Below are 15,445 nucleotides of genomic sequence, written 5' to 3'. Positions count from 1 at the left end.
CTGCCTCTTTCCCAAGTTCTGATTCACACTTATTCCAAGGGCCCATTCTAGGCCAACTTCTGTGATTTTTTAAAAGACAAAACATTAACATTTCATCTTTTACCTGACCAATAGAGACTGCTGCCCCTGAAAAGTGTTAGGTCCAGTTTGGATCTGTGCAATCAGACCTAGGGAAAGGAACCTGAGCCATCTGTTTGGCACCATAAAACACAAAATGTTAAGTTCAGAGGCTAGAATTTAACATCTTGAAACTCCCTAATGGTAAGGCACTGATCTCCAGGCCATCAGCCTCTTCTTCTGTTAAAAAAATATGGAAAAGACTTCTGCTCTATTTAGATAGTCAAAACATTAGATAGAAGTTGCTGTATTCACCCATGTGCACCCCCTGGTGGCAACTACAGTGTGAGAAGTATGGCAGCAGCCACGGCCCATGATAAAGGTTCACCTTTTTATTTTTGTTGTGCCGGGAATTAAATGCTATTTCCAGACAGGATGAAAGATTCCTGATTATCCCTAAATATGATAGGATTCTGTTTCATCCATCTTTTTCCTACTGAGCCAATGAAGAAGCATATATGAAAAAAGAATTATTCTTCACACCTGGTACTCAGCCTTAGTGTGAGTTGAGAGGAACTTTTCAGTTAAAAAAGAAACAAAACATTTTAGTTTTTTTAACTCAAAATAAGAGAAAAACACCACTAACACCACCTCCAAATACTTTCTTCTCAAAATTAGGTGATAGAAGCCAGGCGTGGTGGTACGTGTCTGTAATCTCAGCACTCGGGAGGCTAAGGCAGGAGGATCATGAGTTCGAGGCCAGCCTGGACTACATAGCCCAAACCAGTCTCAAAAAAGTTAGGTGATAGAATTAATACTTTCTAAGACATTATTATTCAAAGTAGTGTTGTGACTATTTTGTTTGTGCTGGATGTTCTCTGGAGTCCTGAGTTCTCAACATCAGGATGGTGGGGGTCCTGTTCTTTATAATACTGTATAGAGGTGCATCTCTTGGTGGTCAGCTATTCCTCAAGTCCAATATTTGAGCCGTGTCAACCCTGCTAGTATAAGGAGTACTGCCTATATTTCTGCTCCGGTCTCTCCTTTTTTGTTGTTTTGTTTTGTTTTATTTCTTGATACCAGCGATCAAACTCAGGACCTTGCACTTGCCAGGCAGGCAAGGTGTCACTAAGCTACATCCCCAGCCCTCTCTTTCCTTTTTGGATTATTCCTTAGAAGTGACAGTTTTGGGTCAGAAGGTAGAAATAATTTTTATTTTTGTTATCAATTGCTAGATTGTTCTTCAAAAACAGTTGAAGAATTTAAAACCTACTCTTTTATAATTCCTTTTTTATTATAGTATTAATTTATTACTTAATCCCTAGGTTATTAGATAGTCTTCGTGGGCTGGGGAGTGTTGCTCAGTGGTAGAGCACATGGTTAGTATGCACAGGGCCCTGGGTTTAATCTCCTAAACCCAAAAATAGTCATAATGGGGCAGAATGGCAGTGAGAGTCAGAGTAAGGTTTAATGCATTCCTTCTGCATATTAGTGCAGAACCTTAATTTTTTAATTGTTTGAGGAGGTGTCAGAGATTGAATCCAAGACTGTCAAGCATACTGAGCACATATTCTACCACTTAGCTACACTTCCAGCATCCAAACCTCAACTTTTAAGGGAATTGTTTTAAGTTTCAGTAAGACAGTGTAGTTTCCTTGTGTCTGCTACATGGTAAAGTTTTAGTAAACGATAACAACTGATGACCATCTACTCAGGTTTTTCTTGGGAAAGAATCAAAGGAAAAGGGTTCCTCTGGTAGTTCAGGTATGTATTTTGACATTGACTGTTAGATCTACAGGATACTACTTATCCAAAGTCACTTGTCTTGGGCTCATTTTCTTATCTTTGTTTCTGATGTGGAGAGGGAAGTAGGGTGCTGATATTCAGGCTCATCTCCTTCATTGACCATCTCTACCTGCATCACCTGCCAATACCTTCTTCATTCTGTCCTGAGCAGTTCCTGCCTCACGCTGGAGACCGCATCTTGATCACGGGGGCAGCTGACTCCAAGGTGCATGTTCACGACCTAACAGTAAAGGAGACTATCCACATGTTTGGAGACCATACAAACCGGGTGAAGCGCATTGCCACAGCACCCATGTGGCCCAACACGTTCTGGAGTGCTGCTGAGGATGGGCTTATCCGGTAAGGTTCTGGGTATGGAGTGACCTTTGCCTCCCTTGCTCCTAGTGCATGGTAACTCTCCATCCCATCTGCAGACAGTTCTTCCTTTCATGAGCCTGGCTCCTCCAGCCAACAGATTTCCAGCCTCACTTAGCTGCCCAGGGCAATTGTCTGTGTACAAACCCAGCTGGGAATATTTGCTTGCCCCGCCCTTACTCTCCCTACTCTTTACCATCCTCTGGACTGCCTCCAGACCCATGGGCCTTCTCTCATCACCTCACTCACATGCTTAGGTCTCTGTTGTTGCGGTGTGTTCATACTTGCTCTTTCCTTTACCTAGGAGTCTCAGTCCTCAGCTCTTTCCGTATCTGACTTTTTATCACCTAAGGGTATCAGCTTGAGTCACCTTTTCAGAAGCACCTTGTCTGACTTAAAGTAGATAGGTATTATTCTGATTTACTAACATAATTGTTTCCTGTATAACTGTAATCACCATCTGTAGTTATTTAATTTTAGTTGTGGGTTTACTTTTATGTGTGTATCTGCACTGAGTAGTAAACTCTCTTAAAGTAGCTCCAAGTCTCTCTTCTTGGTTGTATCCCTAGAACAGTACCTAGTACATAGAGACATTTGACACATTACCCTTGATCAGTTGATCACTGAGCAGATGCCTGGGATGGGGAGAGTGAGCCAGAAATGGGAAAGTAGATTGTTCCTATTTCCAATGCCCTGTATTATATGTTTGCTTCTACTTCCCTTCATCTTAAAATGGTGGCGGCACCCACTCCCCAAGTGCTAGGGAACAAACCTAGGGCCTCAAGCATGTTAAGCAAGCATTCCTACACCAAGCCACACCAGTGGTGTCCCACACACTGTTCTTTTGTGTTTTTGTGTTTTGTTTGTTTTGACACAAGGTTTCATTATGTCAGCCAGGCTATTCTTGAACTTATAGTTTCAAGAGATTGTCCCATCTCAGCCGCAGCTGCCTGAGAGACTGGGAGTATAGGCATGCACCACTTTGGCTGGCTATCACTGCCCTTCTTTAACTTCTTTCTTCATATGCAACCTTAGAACTTTTTCATTTCCTCAACCTGCTTTAATCTGCCTCCCTGGAGTAGGCCTTTGTGCTGTCTTCCCTGTTACAGAGAAGTATCTGTCTAAGTTGTATAATTATAAAATAGTAATTATAAGTATGCCACTGAAGTCAGAATTGAGATTAAATCCCAGCTCTTTAAATTAGTGTTTGCCTGCTTGTCACCTGACCCCTAAGGTTCCTTAGTTTCTGTACCTGTAAAGTAGAATAATAATAGTATCTCCTTTGTCAATCTGAGCATTAAAATTGAAACAGAGCATATAAAACTTTAGCATGGTCTGTAGATGACAGAAAGTGCTCAGGGGTCAGTGTACTCTGATGCACTAATTGACCTTGACTGACCAGGCTGTGGCAGGGCCAGCTGGTAGGACCTGAGTGTCTAGGATGTTGGTGAGACCCTTGGAACTTAGGCATAGCCACAGTCAGGGAGGATATCCTCAAAGCAGGTAAACATAAGCTGGGTGAGAACACCTGGGATTTGTATGGGCAAGGAAAAACAGAGTGGATTCCCCAACATGAGTGGAGTTTGGGAAGGCAGAGATAAAAGTGACATGCACAGGATAAAAAGAATTCTGGTGAAATCAGGTTTAAAAACCAGACTGTGGAGTTAGTAAAAGTAAACTCAAAATAAACTCATACTAAAAGTGTTGAGGAATTTGCAAATTTGGGGGCAGAAGAGCGATGTAAAACTATTTTAGAATGAGCATCTGGTGAAGATGGCTTACAACGGCAAGGCAAATAGTGAAGAGATTGTTACAGGTGTCTAGGCAAGAGGCGGGCGAGCATGTAGGCATCGTCCCTTCTCACTCTTCAGGTACCTGTGTATTCCCCAGGCTGGAGCTCTGAGAGTTTGCTGCTGCTTTTGAGTGTCTTGGCATTACCTTCACTGTGGGGCTGACCTTGGCCCTTGGTATTTCTAGGTAGCTCTTAGATATCCTTCAAATGTTCTTTTCTGTTACCTCCATGCTTCTTTTATCTCATAAAAGTAATTAGGTTAGGAAGGAACACAGGAAAGTAGTTTAAATGCAGTTTTGGTAACTTATCCCTGCTCTGCACGTATTAGCTGTGTCACCCAGATGGATTATTTAACTTGTTTGGAACCCAGTATTCTAAGGGTAGTAGAGATGATATGGGATTTAATTAAATATGCATGTAAAGACACATAGGGACATTACTGGGCTTTAAACACATTTTCATTAAGAATATTAGTGGCAGTATAATAATAGAAATAATATCAACATCTGTAAAATAAGTACAGTATGTATGCTAAGAGGCTGCATCAGGATAAAACTGAGAAGGTACTATAGGCACCTGGCACACAATGGGCACTAAAAAATGGGAATGATTTTTAATTATTTACAAAGTTGTCCAGTGCTCTTCCCAGTCCTCTTGCCTAAGGATGATTTGGCTCCTTCCCCTTCCTCCACACAAGGACCTGGACCCCTAACTCTCTTCTCTCTCGCAGCCAGTATGACCTCCGGGAGAACAGCAAACACTCAGAGGTGCTGATTGATCTGACAGAGTACTGCGGCCAGCTGGTGGAGGCCAAGTGCCTCACAGTCAATCCCCAGGACAACAACTGCCTGGCAGTAGGGGCCAGTGGGCCCTTTGTGAGGCTCTATGACATTCGCATGATCCACAACCACAGGTATGAGCAGCTTAGCTTCCTGTCTAAGGAGGTTAGCAAGTCCCTTAGCTTTCTGTCTAAGGACGGACAAGTCCTTTGGAATCTGCTGCCATATTCCCTCATGGCCATCTCTGCTTCTTTTTGAAGTGTGTTTGTGTCTGTGTATGCATGAATTTTAAAACCGATTGATTGTATACAGAGTTATAGTCTTATACATGTAATTTTATTTTATTCTTTATTATAAAGAAGAAGGAGAATATACACAACAACCCTCTGCCCCTTAAAAAGTCCCAGAATTGAGTGGCTTGTAAAGTCTGAGCTTTCTGTGATTCTTGGGACAGGTGCAACAGTGTGTACCCTGCTTTACTTACATTCACAAATTTTGAGTGACCACTGTTCCCCTTCCCACATTATATGCCTTGAAGTGAGCTTTTGTCCTTAGCCTCCTTATCTGTAAATAGGGATAATAAGGTGGCCCTGAGGATGCAGACACTTTATAGGACCTACTTGATAAAACAGTATAATGTCTGTCCATAGCTGTTTAGTGGGTGGACCTGTGAGTCACTTAGGTAAGGAAGAAAGGTGTCTCCTATATCTCTCAGGGACACAAATTTAGGCTTCCTCTAGGAAGTGTGGTCTTTCTAGCCAGGACAGACTTTTAACATGTCTTATTTTCCTTCCCACCAGAAAGAGCATGAAGCAGAGCCCTTCAGCAGGTGTCCACACTTTCTGTGACAGACAGAAGCCCCTTCCGGATGGTGCAGCCCAGTATTACGTAGCAGGTAGACCTCAACCCAGCCTCAGACCTTTGGCTGGATACTGACTCATTCTGAGGTAGTACAGGGGCACAGTATGGCACTCGTCAAGAGCAAGGGTTTTAGAGTCAGACAGACCTGGATTTTAATCCCAATTCTGCCATTGATCAGCTAGGCAATCTTTAGCAAATTATTTAATCTGAGTTTCTTTTCTGTAAAATGAGTTTTTAATGACTGAGATAAAGCATATAAAACAATTGACCCAGAGCTGGGCATGGTGGCGCATGCCTATAACTCAGCACTCAGGAAGCTGAGGTAGAAGGATCGTGTAAGTTCAAGGCCAGCATGGGCTACAAAGTGAGTTCAAGGCCAGCCTGAACTACACAGTGAGACCCTGTTTCCAAAAAAAAAAAAAAAACAGACAATACCAACAACAAAAAACTGACCCAGTGCTGTTAGAAAAGGCCCAGCACTTGCAGCTCCTTCTATGATGCTGATTGCTAACACTTTCAGTATTTTCAGTTTTATGGTGGCTAGCTATTTACTGTGACTTTGAGCATGTCTCTTCATTTTCCTGAGCTGTCTTCACATAATCCTCCGCCCCTTTGAGGGGGACTGGGAGCCTCACCCTAGGGTGACTGTCTCTTCCTTACAGGGCATCTGCCAGTGAAGCTGCCTGACTATAACAACCGTCTGAGAGTGCTGGTTGCCACCTATGTGACCTTCAGCCCCAATGGCACAGAGCTGCTAGTCAACATGGGAGGGGAGCAGGTAAGTTCAGCTGCCTGATGTGACTGTGCCCCTCCACCATCTCATACAGTCAGGGCTATGTACTTTCTGTCACTGCCTAGGGACAGACAAAAGAAACAGCCTCATTGTAAATGATATTACGGCAAAATATGGAAGTGACATAAGGATTGCTAGAGAGGTATGCTAACCTGGTCTTGTTTTTTTTCTTCATTTCTAGTACAATGATTTGGTTAAGAACATAGTCTCTGAAATTAACAGACCTATCGCCAAACACTTGCCTTCTGTTTACTAGCTATTCACTGTGACTTTGAGCATGTCTCTTCATTTTTCTGAGCCTCGGTTTCCTTATCTTCTGTTTTCCTAGGAGGAAATCTATGGGGCTCAGAGAAAGCAGCCAGGCTATGGTTTAGGGCCAGCTCGCTGAAATGTTCTTTGATAATGGCAGGTTGCTAAACCTTCTTTTTGTGTGTTTTTATTTAGTATTTCATAATCCTTACATAAATTCATTCTACAAAAACTAAGCACTGTGACTAGCATTATCATAAACGGAGAGAGGATAAGTGCAAATATGACCCATCCCCAGGCTGATGGGAGACCTGACAGGTGAAGATGACTTTACAAAGCAAAGCATGATATATACAAACGAAAGGGAAAAGCTGTGTGTGGTAGCTCATGCCTATAGTCCCAGCACTCTGAGAAGCTGACACAGGAGGACTGCAAGTTTGAGCCTAGGCTTGGCAACTTCACAAGACTGTGTGTAAAAATTTTTTAAAGGACAGGAATGTAGCTCATTGTGAAGATCTTGGATTCAATTCCAAGTACTGGAAAGAAAAAAAAAAAAGTTAAGTAACAATAGATGATATTTACTTACTGAGAAAAATAATCAGTTGTGTTACTTTAAGCAAGTTGCTTCTCTTCTGAGTTGTCAGTTTTCCCACCTATAAAATGAGACATTTGGCTTTGGGACTTTTAAGGACCTTTCCAACTTAAACATGATTTTAATTAATGCAAGCAGGACTTTGGATAGATCAAACATCCCAACCCAGGGACCAGAAACTAAGAATATTTTCCTCCCTAAAGTTAGCTTCCAGGAAATACCTCCTGAGCTAGCTCAACTACTTCATGGTCAGTGCTCACTGCATGCAAGATCCTAATTCTTGAGAGCCACCATGGCCTTGATAGTAGTTCAGCCACATCCTTGCCTCACAGCCTCCATCTCTCTTCTTGGCTTCTCAACAATAGGTCTATCTGTTTGACTTGACCTACAAGCAGCGGCCATACACCTTCCTCTTGCCTAGAAAATGCCACACCTCAGGGGGTAAGTTCTTTATTACCAAGTCTCTTGAGGTGGGTTGGGGAGTTTGAGTGCCAGCTACCTCTGCTGAGAAGCTGGCCCATTGCTTTGGACTCTGGCTGCAATAGTCCAAAAAGAGCAGATATCCAAAATGACCCTGTCACTATAGTAAGAAGATAATAATAGGTCATAGAGATCTTTACATCAAGCCATTTTCACTTCCCTCTGAAAAGATGTTTTTCCCGTAGTCTTGAGGACCTTAGGTAGTTGCCCTTCCTCTGTTCGTTTTGGCTCATTGATTTTTTTTCCTGGTGTCTGCAATTGATGGAGGCACTTCCTCATCCCTCATTCCCTCCTCTACCCAAGCTAAGGGAAACCTTAAGCTAAAGCTATGTCCCCAGCCAGCCAGCAGAGGGCGTGCAGGCTTTTCTTTATGTTGTTGCCCACTGGTCTGTTGGTCTCAGGAACTGGGACCAACCTCTTACCCCGGGAGAATAGTCCCACAATGGAACCATCAGACCCTGTGATGGAAGCCAAAAGGACCTCCTCCTGAGTTGTTTTTGCTACTTTCTCTTCATCCCTGCCAGAAGTCCAGAATGGCAAGATGTCCACCAACGGTGTGTCCAATGGTGTGTCTAATGGCCTACATTTTCATAGCAATGGTTTCCGGCTACCAGAAAATACAGACCATGTCAGGTGAGACCAGCTGACTTGTCCAGCCTTCCTCCTCAATTACACCTTGTGGACTGGAGGAAGGGACATGTTCTATTAACCTTCCTCCTGACTGGCAACCAGGCACAGATCCGAGAGGGTAGAGACTGGGGCACAGAAATTTGGAGGGTGGCTGGTGGCGTCAAGGGTACCAATAATGCAGAGACTGACACTCTAGTCCCTTGATAGCTGGGGTAGGGCCCCGAGGTTCGCTGTCTCTTAGCACTGAGCACTCTACAAAAAGAGGTCCCACATAGTGGCTCTCCCCTATTATATTATTCTCTATCCAGTTGTATATTCATGCCTCTGTTCTCTGCTGGACCCTATGCTGAACTTTAGATGTATAGGTGCTCAAATTTTTTGACCTTGTGAGAAACAGTTTTCCATAAAGAGATCCATAGGAGAGACTACAGTGATTATAAGGTTCAGCTCAGCATGGAGGCAGCTGCTATCATGCCCAAGTGTTTGATTAAGAATTGCTGTAAGCCTATCTAAGACAGCTTTCTTTCTGCCCCTCTTCTTTTCCACCAGCTCAGAGTGTTTGGAATTGTACCTATTCCTTCTCATGGCAATAGAAAAAAGCCAGGTCAGGGATGGGAATGGCCCCCTCTTCTAGGTGAAACTGCAGATTCTAGGGACAAGAAAGCCTGTGTGGGCTTTAGGAAGATGTCCAGAGAGCTGTTCCGCCCTCCTTTGACTGGTCTGACTTGACTCTCTTCCTCTGCAGCCCCCAAGTAGAGTTGCCCCCATATCTGGAACGTGTGAAGCAGCAAGCCAATGAGGCCTTTGCCTGCCAGCAGTGGACCCAGGCCATTCAGCTTTACAGTAAAGCCGTGCAGAGGGCCCCTCACAATGCCATGCTATACGGAAACCGAGCTGCTGCCTACATGAAGCGCAAGTGGTAAGTGGGCACTACAGAGAGGGCTTGGCCAAAAAGGGATGAAGCAGCTGGACCACAAGTGACCTGCTAGAGCCAGGTTGCCAAGGTATCCAGGAAAGGTGGCAATAGCATCCTGCTACCTCAGGATTTCTTGAGCCCGGGTCTCCTCCCCATCTCTAGGCTGAGAGTAGCCAGGTACACCGAGTCTTAGGTCTCAAGCACCAAGGAAGCTCAACATGTTATTTCATTAGCAAGTGCTGTGGCCACTGAGGAAGTAGGAGTTGAGAGAATGGTTAATCCCAGTTATTGGAGAATTAGGTCTTAAACTGGTCTTTGAAGGAAAAAGTGGAATCTTGGTGGAAATGAAGTATTTGATGAATTTAGTTGATATGTGTCTAAAATAATCCTGTAGCTCCTTGCCTCAAGGGTTTGCTTTGTGTAATTTAGACTCACTAGACCACACACAAATGAGGTGCTAAAGCTCTGAGACCAGTGTGGCTCATGTTAGGATTATGGTAGTAGGTCCAAGGAGCCCCCATCATTGGAGACCATCAGGGCCCCCAAGCCCTTATGCCTGTAGCACCAGCAGGCAAGCAGGCAGGCAGACCCCCATCCCCCAGCCAGGGCCAGGACTGGAGATGGATAGAGCTGGGCCCACAGCCATTTCTGCTCCGTCTGGCATCCGTCATCTCTGCCCAGACAGACAGGCCAGCTGGTGTGCCATCGTCTGGCTGAAACTAGGCAGGCCTAGGGAAGCTTAAGAAACCCACCCAAGGCAGCAGGATCATAAGTGAGGGGCAAGGGACCAATGGCATAGATATCTGCAGGGAGGAGGGAAGTCACCAGAATCCTGGGTGGGCCACCCCAGAGGTAGGAGGCTGGAATTGAAACTCGCTCCTCGAGGACCTGTGTGAGCTGAGCTCCACCTCCCTGGCCCTGTGCCTCCCTGGCCTCACTTCTTCCTCAGCCTCAGCTCCTCAGCACACCCACCCCTAGCTTCCCCCTGGCCAGCGCATCTCTGCATATCTCTGCTCCCTTCCCACCTGTCCTGGCTCCATGTTTCCTTCTCAGCAAGGCTGTCCCTATCTACACCCATGGTGCCTCTGACCCCATAGGCCCCCACCCTACTTTATCACCCACCACCCCGTACTCCCTGGGGCACCTTTATCTGATGTGTGGCCTGCGGGAGGTAAAACTGAATTCCCAAAAGGCCAATTCCCAAAAGGCCATGCTCAGGCCATAAGCCCAGAGACCTACACCATTTATCACTGAGCTATGAAGGACAGGGTGATTGGCAGTGTGGCCTGGTGGTCAAGGGCTCATCTAGCTTTGCATGACCTTCCCGCTCCTTTTTAATAAAGAGTTTGCAGGCTGGGGATTTAGCTCAGTGGTTCCCCCACCTGCCTTGCAAGCACAAGATCCTGAGTTTGATCCCCAGTACCACAAAAAAAAAAAAGAGTTTGCAAGTGGTTTTTGTTTTGTTTTTTTAAGTGAGGGGTAGGGAAGATAGTGTTGCTACAGGCCTTAGCTCAGGAATCAGGAGTTTGCCCATAACTCAGGTGGAACCCAAATCTACGAGATAACCATTATGGGGCCATCTTGAGGTGTTTTCGCCTCTGTGTCCCAACAGTTGGGTAGAATGTAGCAGTCTTCACCAAGACTCCAGACTGAGAGCTTAGCTGTATACCTGTGTTCTTGCTAAAAGAGATTGGTGGTTTTCCAGTCTATGTGTGCCCTCAAATTGTTCTCTGAGTTCTCTTACTAAATGCTAGGAGTGCACAATTCTGTCACTCTGAGTCCCTGTGCTCCAGAGCACCCAGCTTTTAAACAGGAGATAAAGTCCATATTTCAGCATTAGAGGCAGGAATCAGTAACTGTCATGGTCAGGCAAAATGCTGTCAGCATCAAGAAAAGTTAGGTCAGATGTAGAGTAACAAGACATGGTACACACCTGAAATCCCAACACTCAGGCTGAAGCAGGAGGACTGAAAGTGTGAGCTTAGCCTGGGCAGTTAGCAATTTAGCAAAACCCTGTCTCAAAATAAAATATAGAAAGCGCTAGGGATATGGTTCAGTGCAAAGGCCCTGGGTTCAATACCCAACACTGCAAAAAGAAAAAGAATAAAAGAAAGACGTGATGTCTGAATGGGCTTGCAGTGTGGGCAGATTTAGACAAGGAAATGAAGAGGAGGAGGGGACGGTGGAAAAGGACATTCTGGGGAGATGAAATATTGTGAACAAAGGCGTGGGGGCTGGGGACTGACTAAAGAGCTTGCTCAGAACAGCAAATCCATTTGGCTGGAGCAGAGCGTTGAGGAAGGGACTGGCAGGAGATGAGTCTGTGAGGTAGCCTGGGGCCGGCCTGAGAAGAGCTTGGAATGCAGAGTGGTGGCGTTTGGCCTGGATTCAGTGCATGATGGGCAGCTACTGGAGAGTGTTGATGTAGGAGAGGGATGTGCGGAGGGGCTGTCCTTTCAGGGAGATTAATCTGGCAGTGTATTTAGGGTGGGTGAGCCCTAGGGCCAGCCTGCTCTCTCCTCCCACCCCCACATGTTTGCCAGTGACCCCTAGAATGTCACATTCTGTCCCAAGCCAGTCTCCCCAGGGCTACCATCTGCTCCTGGATGCAGACCACCCTCTGGCTCCTGGCTGGGCTCTGGTTTGGCTCCGCCCAGGAGCTCAGAGGGGCACCTTGCAGGCAGTAATTGGGTTTCCAAACAGCGCCTGCTCCTCCGTCATAGCCATTTATTCTGACGCAGGCCTTGCCATCAAAGCAGCTCTCTCTCCTGCCTGCCTCATGCTGCTGAGCTCCTAGTTCCTGGTCTGAGTATGGCTGCTTCAAGGCTGAATGTTCCCTCTGAGTGTTACAGGGAGAGAAGGGTCAGGAGGAGCCTCCCCATGTCAGGCATGTTTGGCCATGCAGGAGGATTGTGAGCCTTGTTATCAGCTCTGGGGAGTGCTGCTTATGGCTTGGCTCAGCCCACCCCAACCCTGCAGGGGGAAAAAACATATGCTTCCAAAGAGAAGTGGTTCTTGTGTCCTGACTGGCTTTCTAGACAGGAGGTGAGGACAGGTCTCTGGGAGCTGGGGGTGCGTCCTCCTTTATTCTGACACAGTGCGAGAAGGAGGGGCTTCTCCTTTTATCTCCTCCCACTTATTTCTCCTCTCCCAAAAGGCAAAGCTCTCCCACTTCCCTTCATCCATACTCCAGGTTGGAGAAGTGAGTGGGAATGACTGGAAGCATTCACAGTCCCCTTACCATCAGCTTCCAGAGAGCTGACTGTGCCAGACAGTCCAGCCCCATCCTCCAGCTCCAGGAGGTAGAGGCCACAGCTGCTGCGGATCAGTCAGCCAGGACAGAGGGGGGTCTGGCTGAGGGCTTGCTGCCTGCTGGTCAGACCCTGAATCCCTGGCCTGGAACTTCTGGCTTCCTCAGACCACAGAAGTGTCCTTGAGGGCCCCCTGCCTTGGACATGGCTTTGAAGGCCAGCAGGAGGATTTGAGGAGGTGGATGAAGGAAAGAGAAGGAGGGCTTGGGGAGCCTGAAATGGGCAGGATGCCAGGCCTTCTGCTGCAGAGCTGCGGGTGCCTGGGGTGAGCAGTGCACAATTGCAGTCTGTGCCCAGCAGAGGGCAGCCTGACACCATTTTTGCCATCCCAAAGCCCTTAGGGTTCCTGCCTTCTCCTTAGCATACTCCATCTCCCCAGGAGGGAGAACTGGGTTAAACCAGCATTCTCTTCATTCCCCAAGTCCCTTCACCCTGAAATCTCAGAAGTAGACTTGGGGTGGCCACAAGAAGCAGAGGAGACTGAGTGGGTACCACTCATGTGCTTGCCACATGGCCCAACTCCAAGCTGTACTCCCCTGCCTTCCTAGGGACGGTGACCACTATGATGCCCTGAGGGATTGCCTCAAGGCCATCTCCCTCAATCCATGCCACCTGAAGGCACACTTCCGCCTGGCTCGCTGCCTCTTTGAGCTCAAGTATGTGGCTGAGGCCCTGGAGTGCCTGGACGACTTCAAAGGGAAGTTCCCGGAGCAGGCCCACAGCAGTGCTTGTGATGCACTGGGCCGAGACATCACGGCCGCCCTCTTCTCCAAAAATGATGGTGGTGAGTGGGTGCTGAGGAAGGGTTGCTGTCACTCACCTATTTGAGATGCTAAATGACTTTCTGGAGAGGACATGGTTCTAGGTTTAGAGAAGCCTAAATGGAGATGATTCAGAGATCTTGAGTTTCTCTGAGACTCAGTTTCCACACCTGAAAAGGGCAAATGCTAACACCTTCCACTGAGAGTTTCTGATAAGAACAGATACTACACTTGATCTTAGCCAAAAGGCCAAGAATTGAGGATTACCTATGATATGTTCAAAGCATCTGGTATAGAAATAAGCTGAGCCCATTCAAGCCATGTGGGCTCTGGCTGGGCCTTCCCACCTGCTTCTAGACAGGGTCTTGGCAGCTATACTGGGCTGGGAGGCAGGAGCTGATTGTGACCTTCGTTGGGATCTCTGTAAGTGCAGCACAAACAGCAGCTCATTGCAGTAGAAATACATCAGCTCTACCCAGTGGTGGCTGTAGGCACAGTACAGCCTCTGAACCCACTGTTCACCTGCACCCATCCTGTCCAGCTCTTGATACTAGCATTGGAGAGCTAGCTGGGTCATGGTAGTGTGTTCTGTAAACATGGAAGGTGAGCCCACTGGAGGCAGACACCGATTCTCACTTCTCTCCTTTGCAGTCTACTAGCCATGGGGTTAGTTCTTTTGTTTAATGAATAGTTAGCAGACACCTGTCATGTTCCAGGTACTGTGCTCGGTCCTGGGGATACAGCTATGCCCCCATCAGATGTGATTTCACAGTTTGTAGAGTTTACAGTCTAGTGAAGGAACAACCCCTGAAGGAAAGAGAGGGAGGGACAAGAGGCAGGGCCCCTGAGTAGCATCAGTATATAGGGAGGCCTGATAGCAGTCTGGGGTTCCTTGGGAAGAGACATACAAGTCAAGGTGAGAGGGATGCAGAGGATCCAGGGTGGCTGCAGGAGGTAAATTGTCCCTGGCATAGGGATCACTATGTCTAAGGGCTCAAAAGGAAGCAGGAACATGGCCCTCTAAGGACTGAGAAAACTAACAATTTTACCTGTCAATCAGTGCCACAGTTGGGATCTATAATAACTTGGTCCTTACTGACTTAAGAGCTATGAATCTATCTATAAAAGCCACCCATTCAGGCTATCTTTTTGAGTGCCTCCTCCTACCCTACCGTGCCTGTCTCATCCACACAAACATATCTTGAGCTGTGTATCCCTGTGGCTTCCAGGCCTTTACTCAGAGACCTGAACTGGGACTCTCCCTAAATCAAATTTCTTTTTAAACATCCTCAAAAGATGGTTGAGCCCAAAGATACATCTTCCTCACTTTTTCTCTGTTTTCCAGGGTAGGAGTAGAGGCAGGTAGTCTTACATTGCCAATATTTGGGCAGAAATAGGGCTGTGGGGGGCTGGGGGAAGGAGGGACAAGACTCTCACCTTTCCTTGATCTCTGCCCCCAGAGGAGAAGAAAGGAGCTGGTGGTGGTGGCCCTGTCCGTCTCCGAAGCACAAGCCGCAAGGACTCCATCTCAGAAGATGAGATGGTGCTGCGAGAGCGAAGCTATGACTACCAGTTCCGCTACTGTGGCCACTGCAACACCACCACGGATATCAAGGAGGCCAATTTCTTCGGCAGGTCTGAGGCCCTGAACAGAAGGAGGTTCCCAGCCCTGTTGGCAGCAGGAGTTTAGGGGAGGGGCAGCATTGAGGGCATAGTGCTTTTAGTTCCCAGCTCTGCCTCTGTACTCTAGGGCAAGTGGCTTCACCTCTGTCATCTGTTTCTTCATCTAGAAAATGGAACCAGCCATAACTACTTACTTATAGGGCCGTAACAGCAATTAATGAGATAATCCAAGCGAAGCATCCAATCCAGTGTCTGGACCATTCCTTTACCCCTATTCCTGCTGTCTGTCTGCATATGCCAGACCTTGCTCTCTTTATCTGGATGCTCAGAGGTTCTCTCTGCTGGAGGAGGATAAAGCAAGAGCCCTAGAGGCTGGGAATCTCAACTTACCCATTGTATGCTCAGAACTACACCCTGGGTACCAAGGGACAAAGTCCAGGG

General features: G+C 46.7%; 1 protein-coding gene and 1 pseudogene across 2 annotated transcripts in view; one reads left to right on the top strand and one right to left on the bottom strand.

Annotated features, from left to right (window-relative positions):
• Wdtc1 (WD and tetratricopeptide repeats 1) overlaps positions 1–15,445 on the top strand; it is a 44,867-nt gene that overhangs the window by 25,633 nt on the left and 3,789 nt on the right. For both annotated transcript variants that reach the window (XM_010632785.3, XM_010632791.2), the window contains 9 exons: positions 2,015–2,202; positions 4,740–4,922; positions 5,589–5,683; positions 6,312–6,427; positions 7,649–7,724; positions 8,288–8,396; positions 9,139–9,312; positions 13,169–13,404; positions 14,842–15,016. In XM_010632785.3, the coding sequence (XP_010631087.1) occupies positions 2,015–2,202; positions 4,740–4,922; positions 5,589–5,683; positions 6,312–6,427; positions 7,649–7,724; positions 8,288–8,396; positions 9,139–9,312; positions 13,169–13,404; positions 14,842–15,016 (1,352 nt within the window). The remainder of the gene's footprint in view (positions 1–2,014; positions 2,203–4,739; positions 4,923–5,588; positions 5,684–6,311; positions 6,428–7,648; positions 7,725–8,287; positions 8,397–9,138; positions 9,313–13,168; positions 13,405–14,841; positions 15,017–15,445) is intronic.
• Positions 13,483–13,642, bottom strand: LOC117287444 (annotated as a pseudogene).

Source organism: Fukomys damarensis, unplaced genomic scaffold (genome assembly GCF_012274545.1).
Source record: "Fukomys damarensis isolate Sample0158 unplaced genomic scaffold, DMR_v1.0_HiC HiC_scaffold_23, whole genome shotgun sequence".
Taxonomy (NCBI): Eukaryota; Metazoa; Chordata; class Mammalia; order Rodentia; family Bathyergidae; genus Fukomys; species Fukomys damarensis.
The sequence above is the reverse complement of the archived record's forward strand: the minus strand, read 5'-3'. Positions and strand labels throughout refer to the sequence as shown.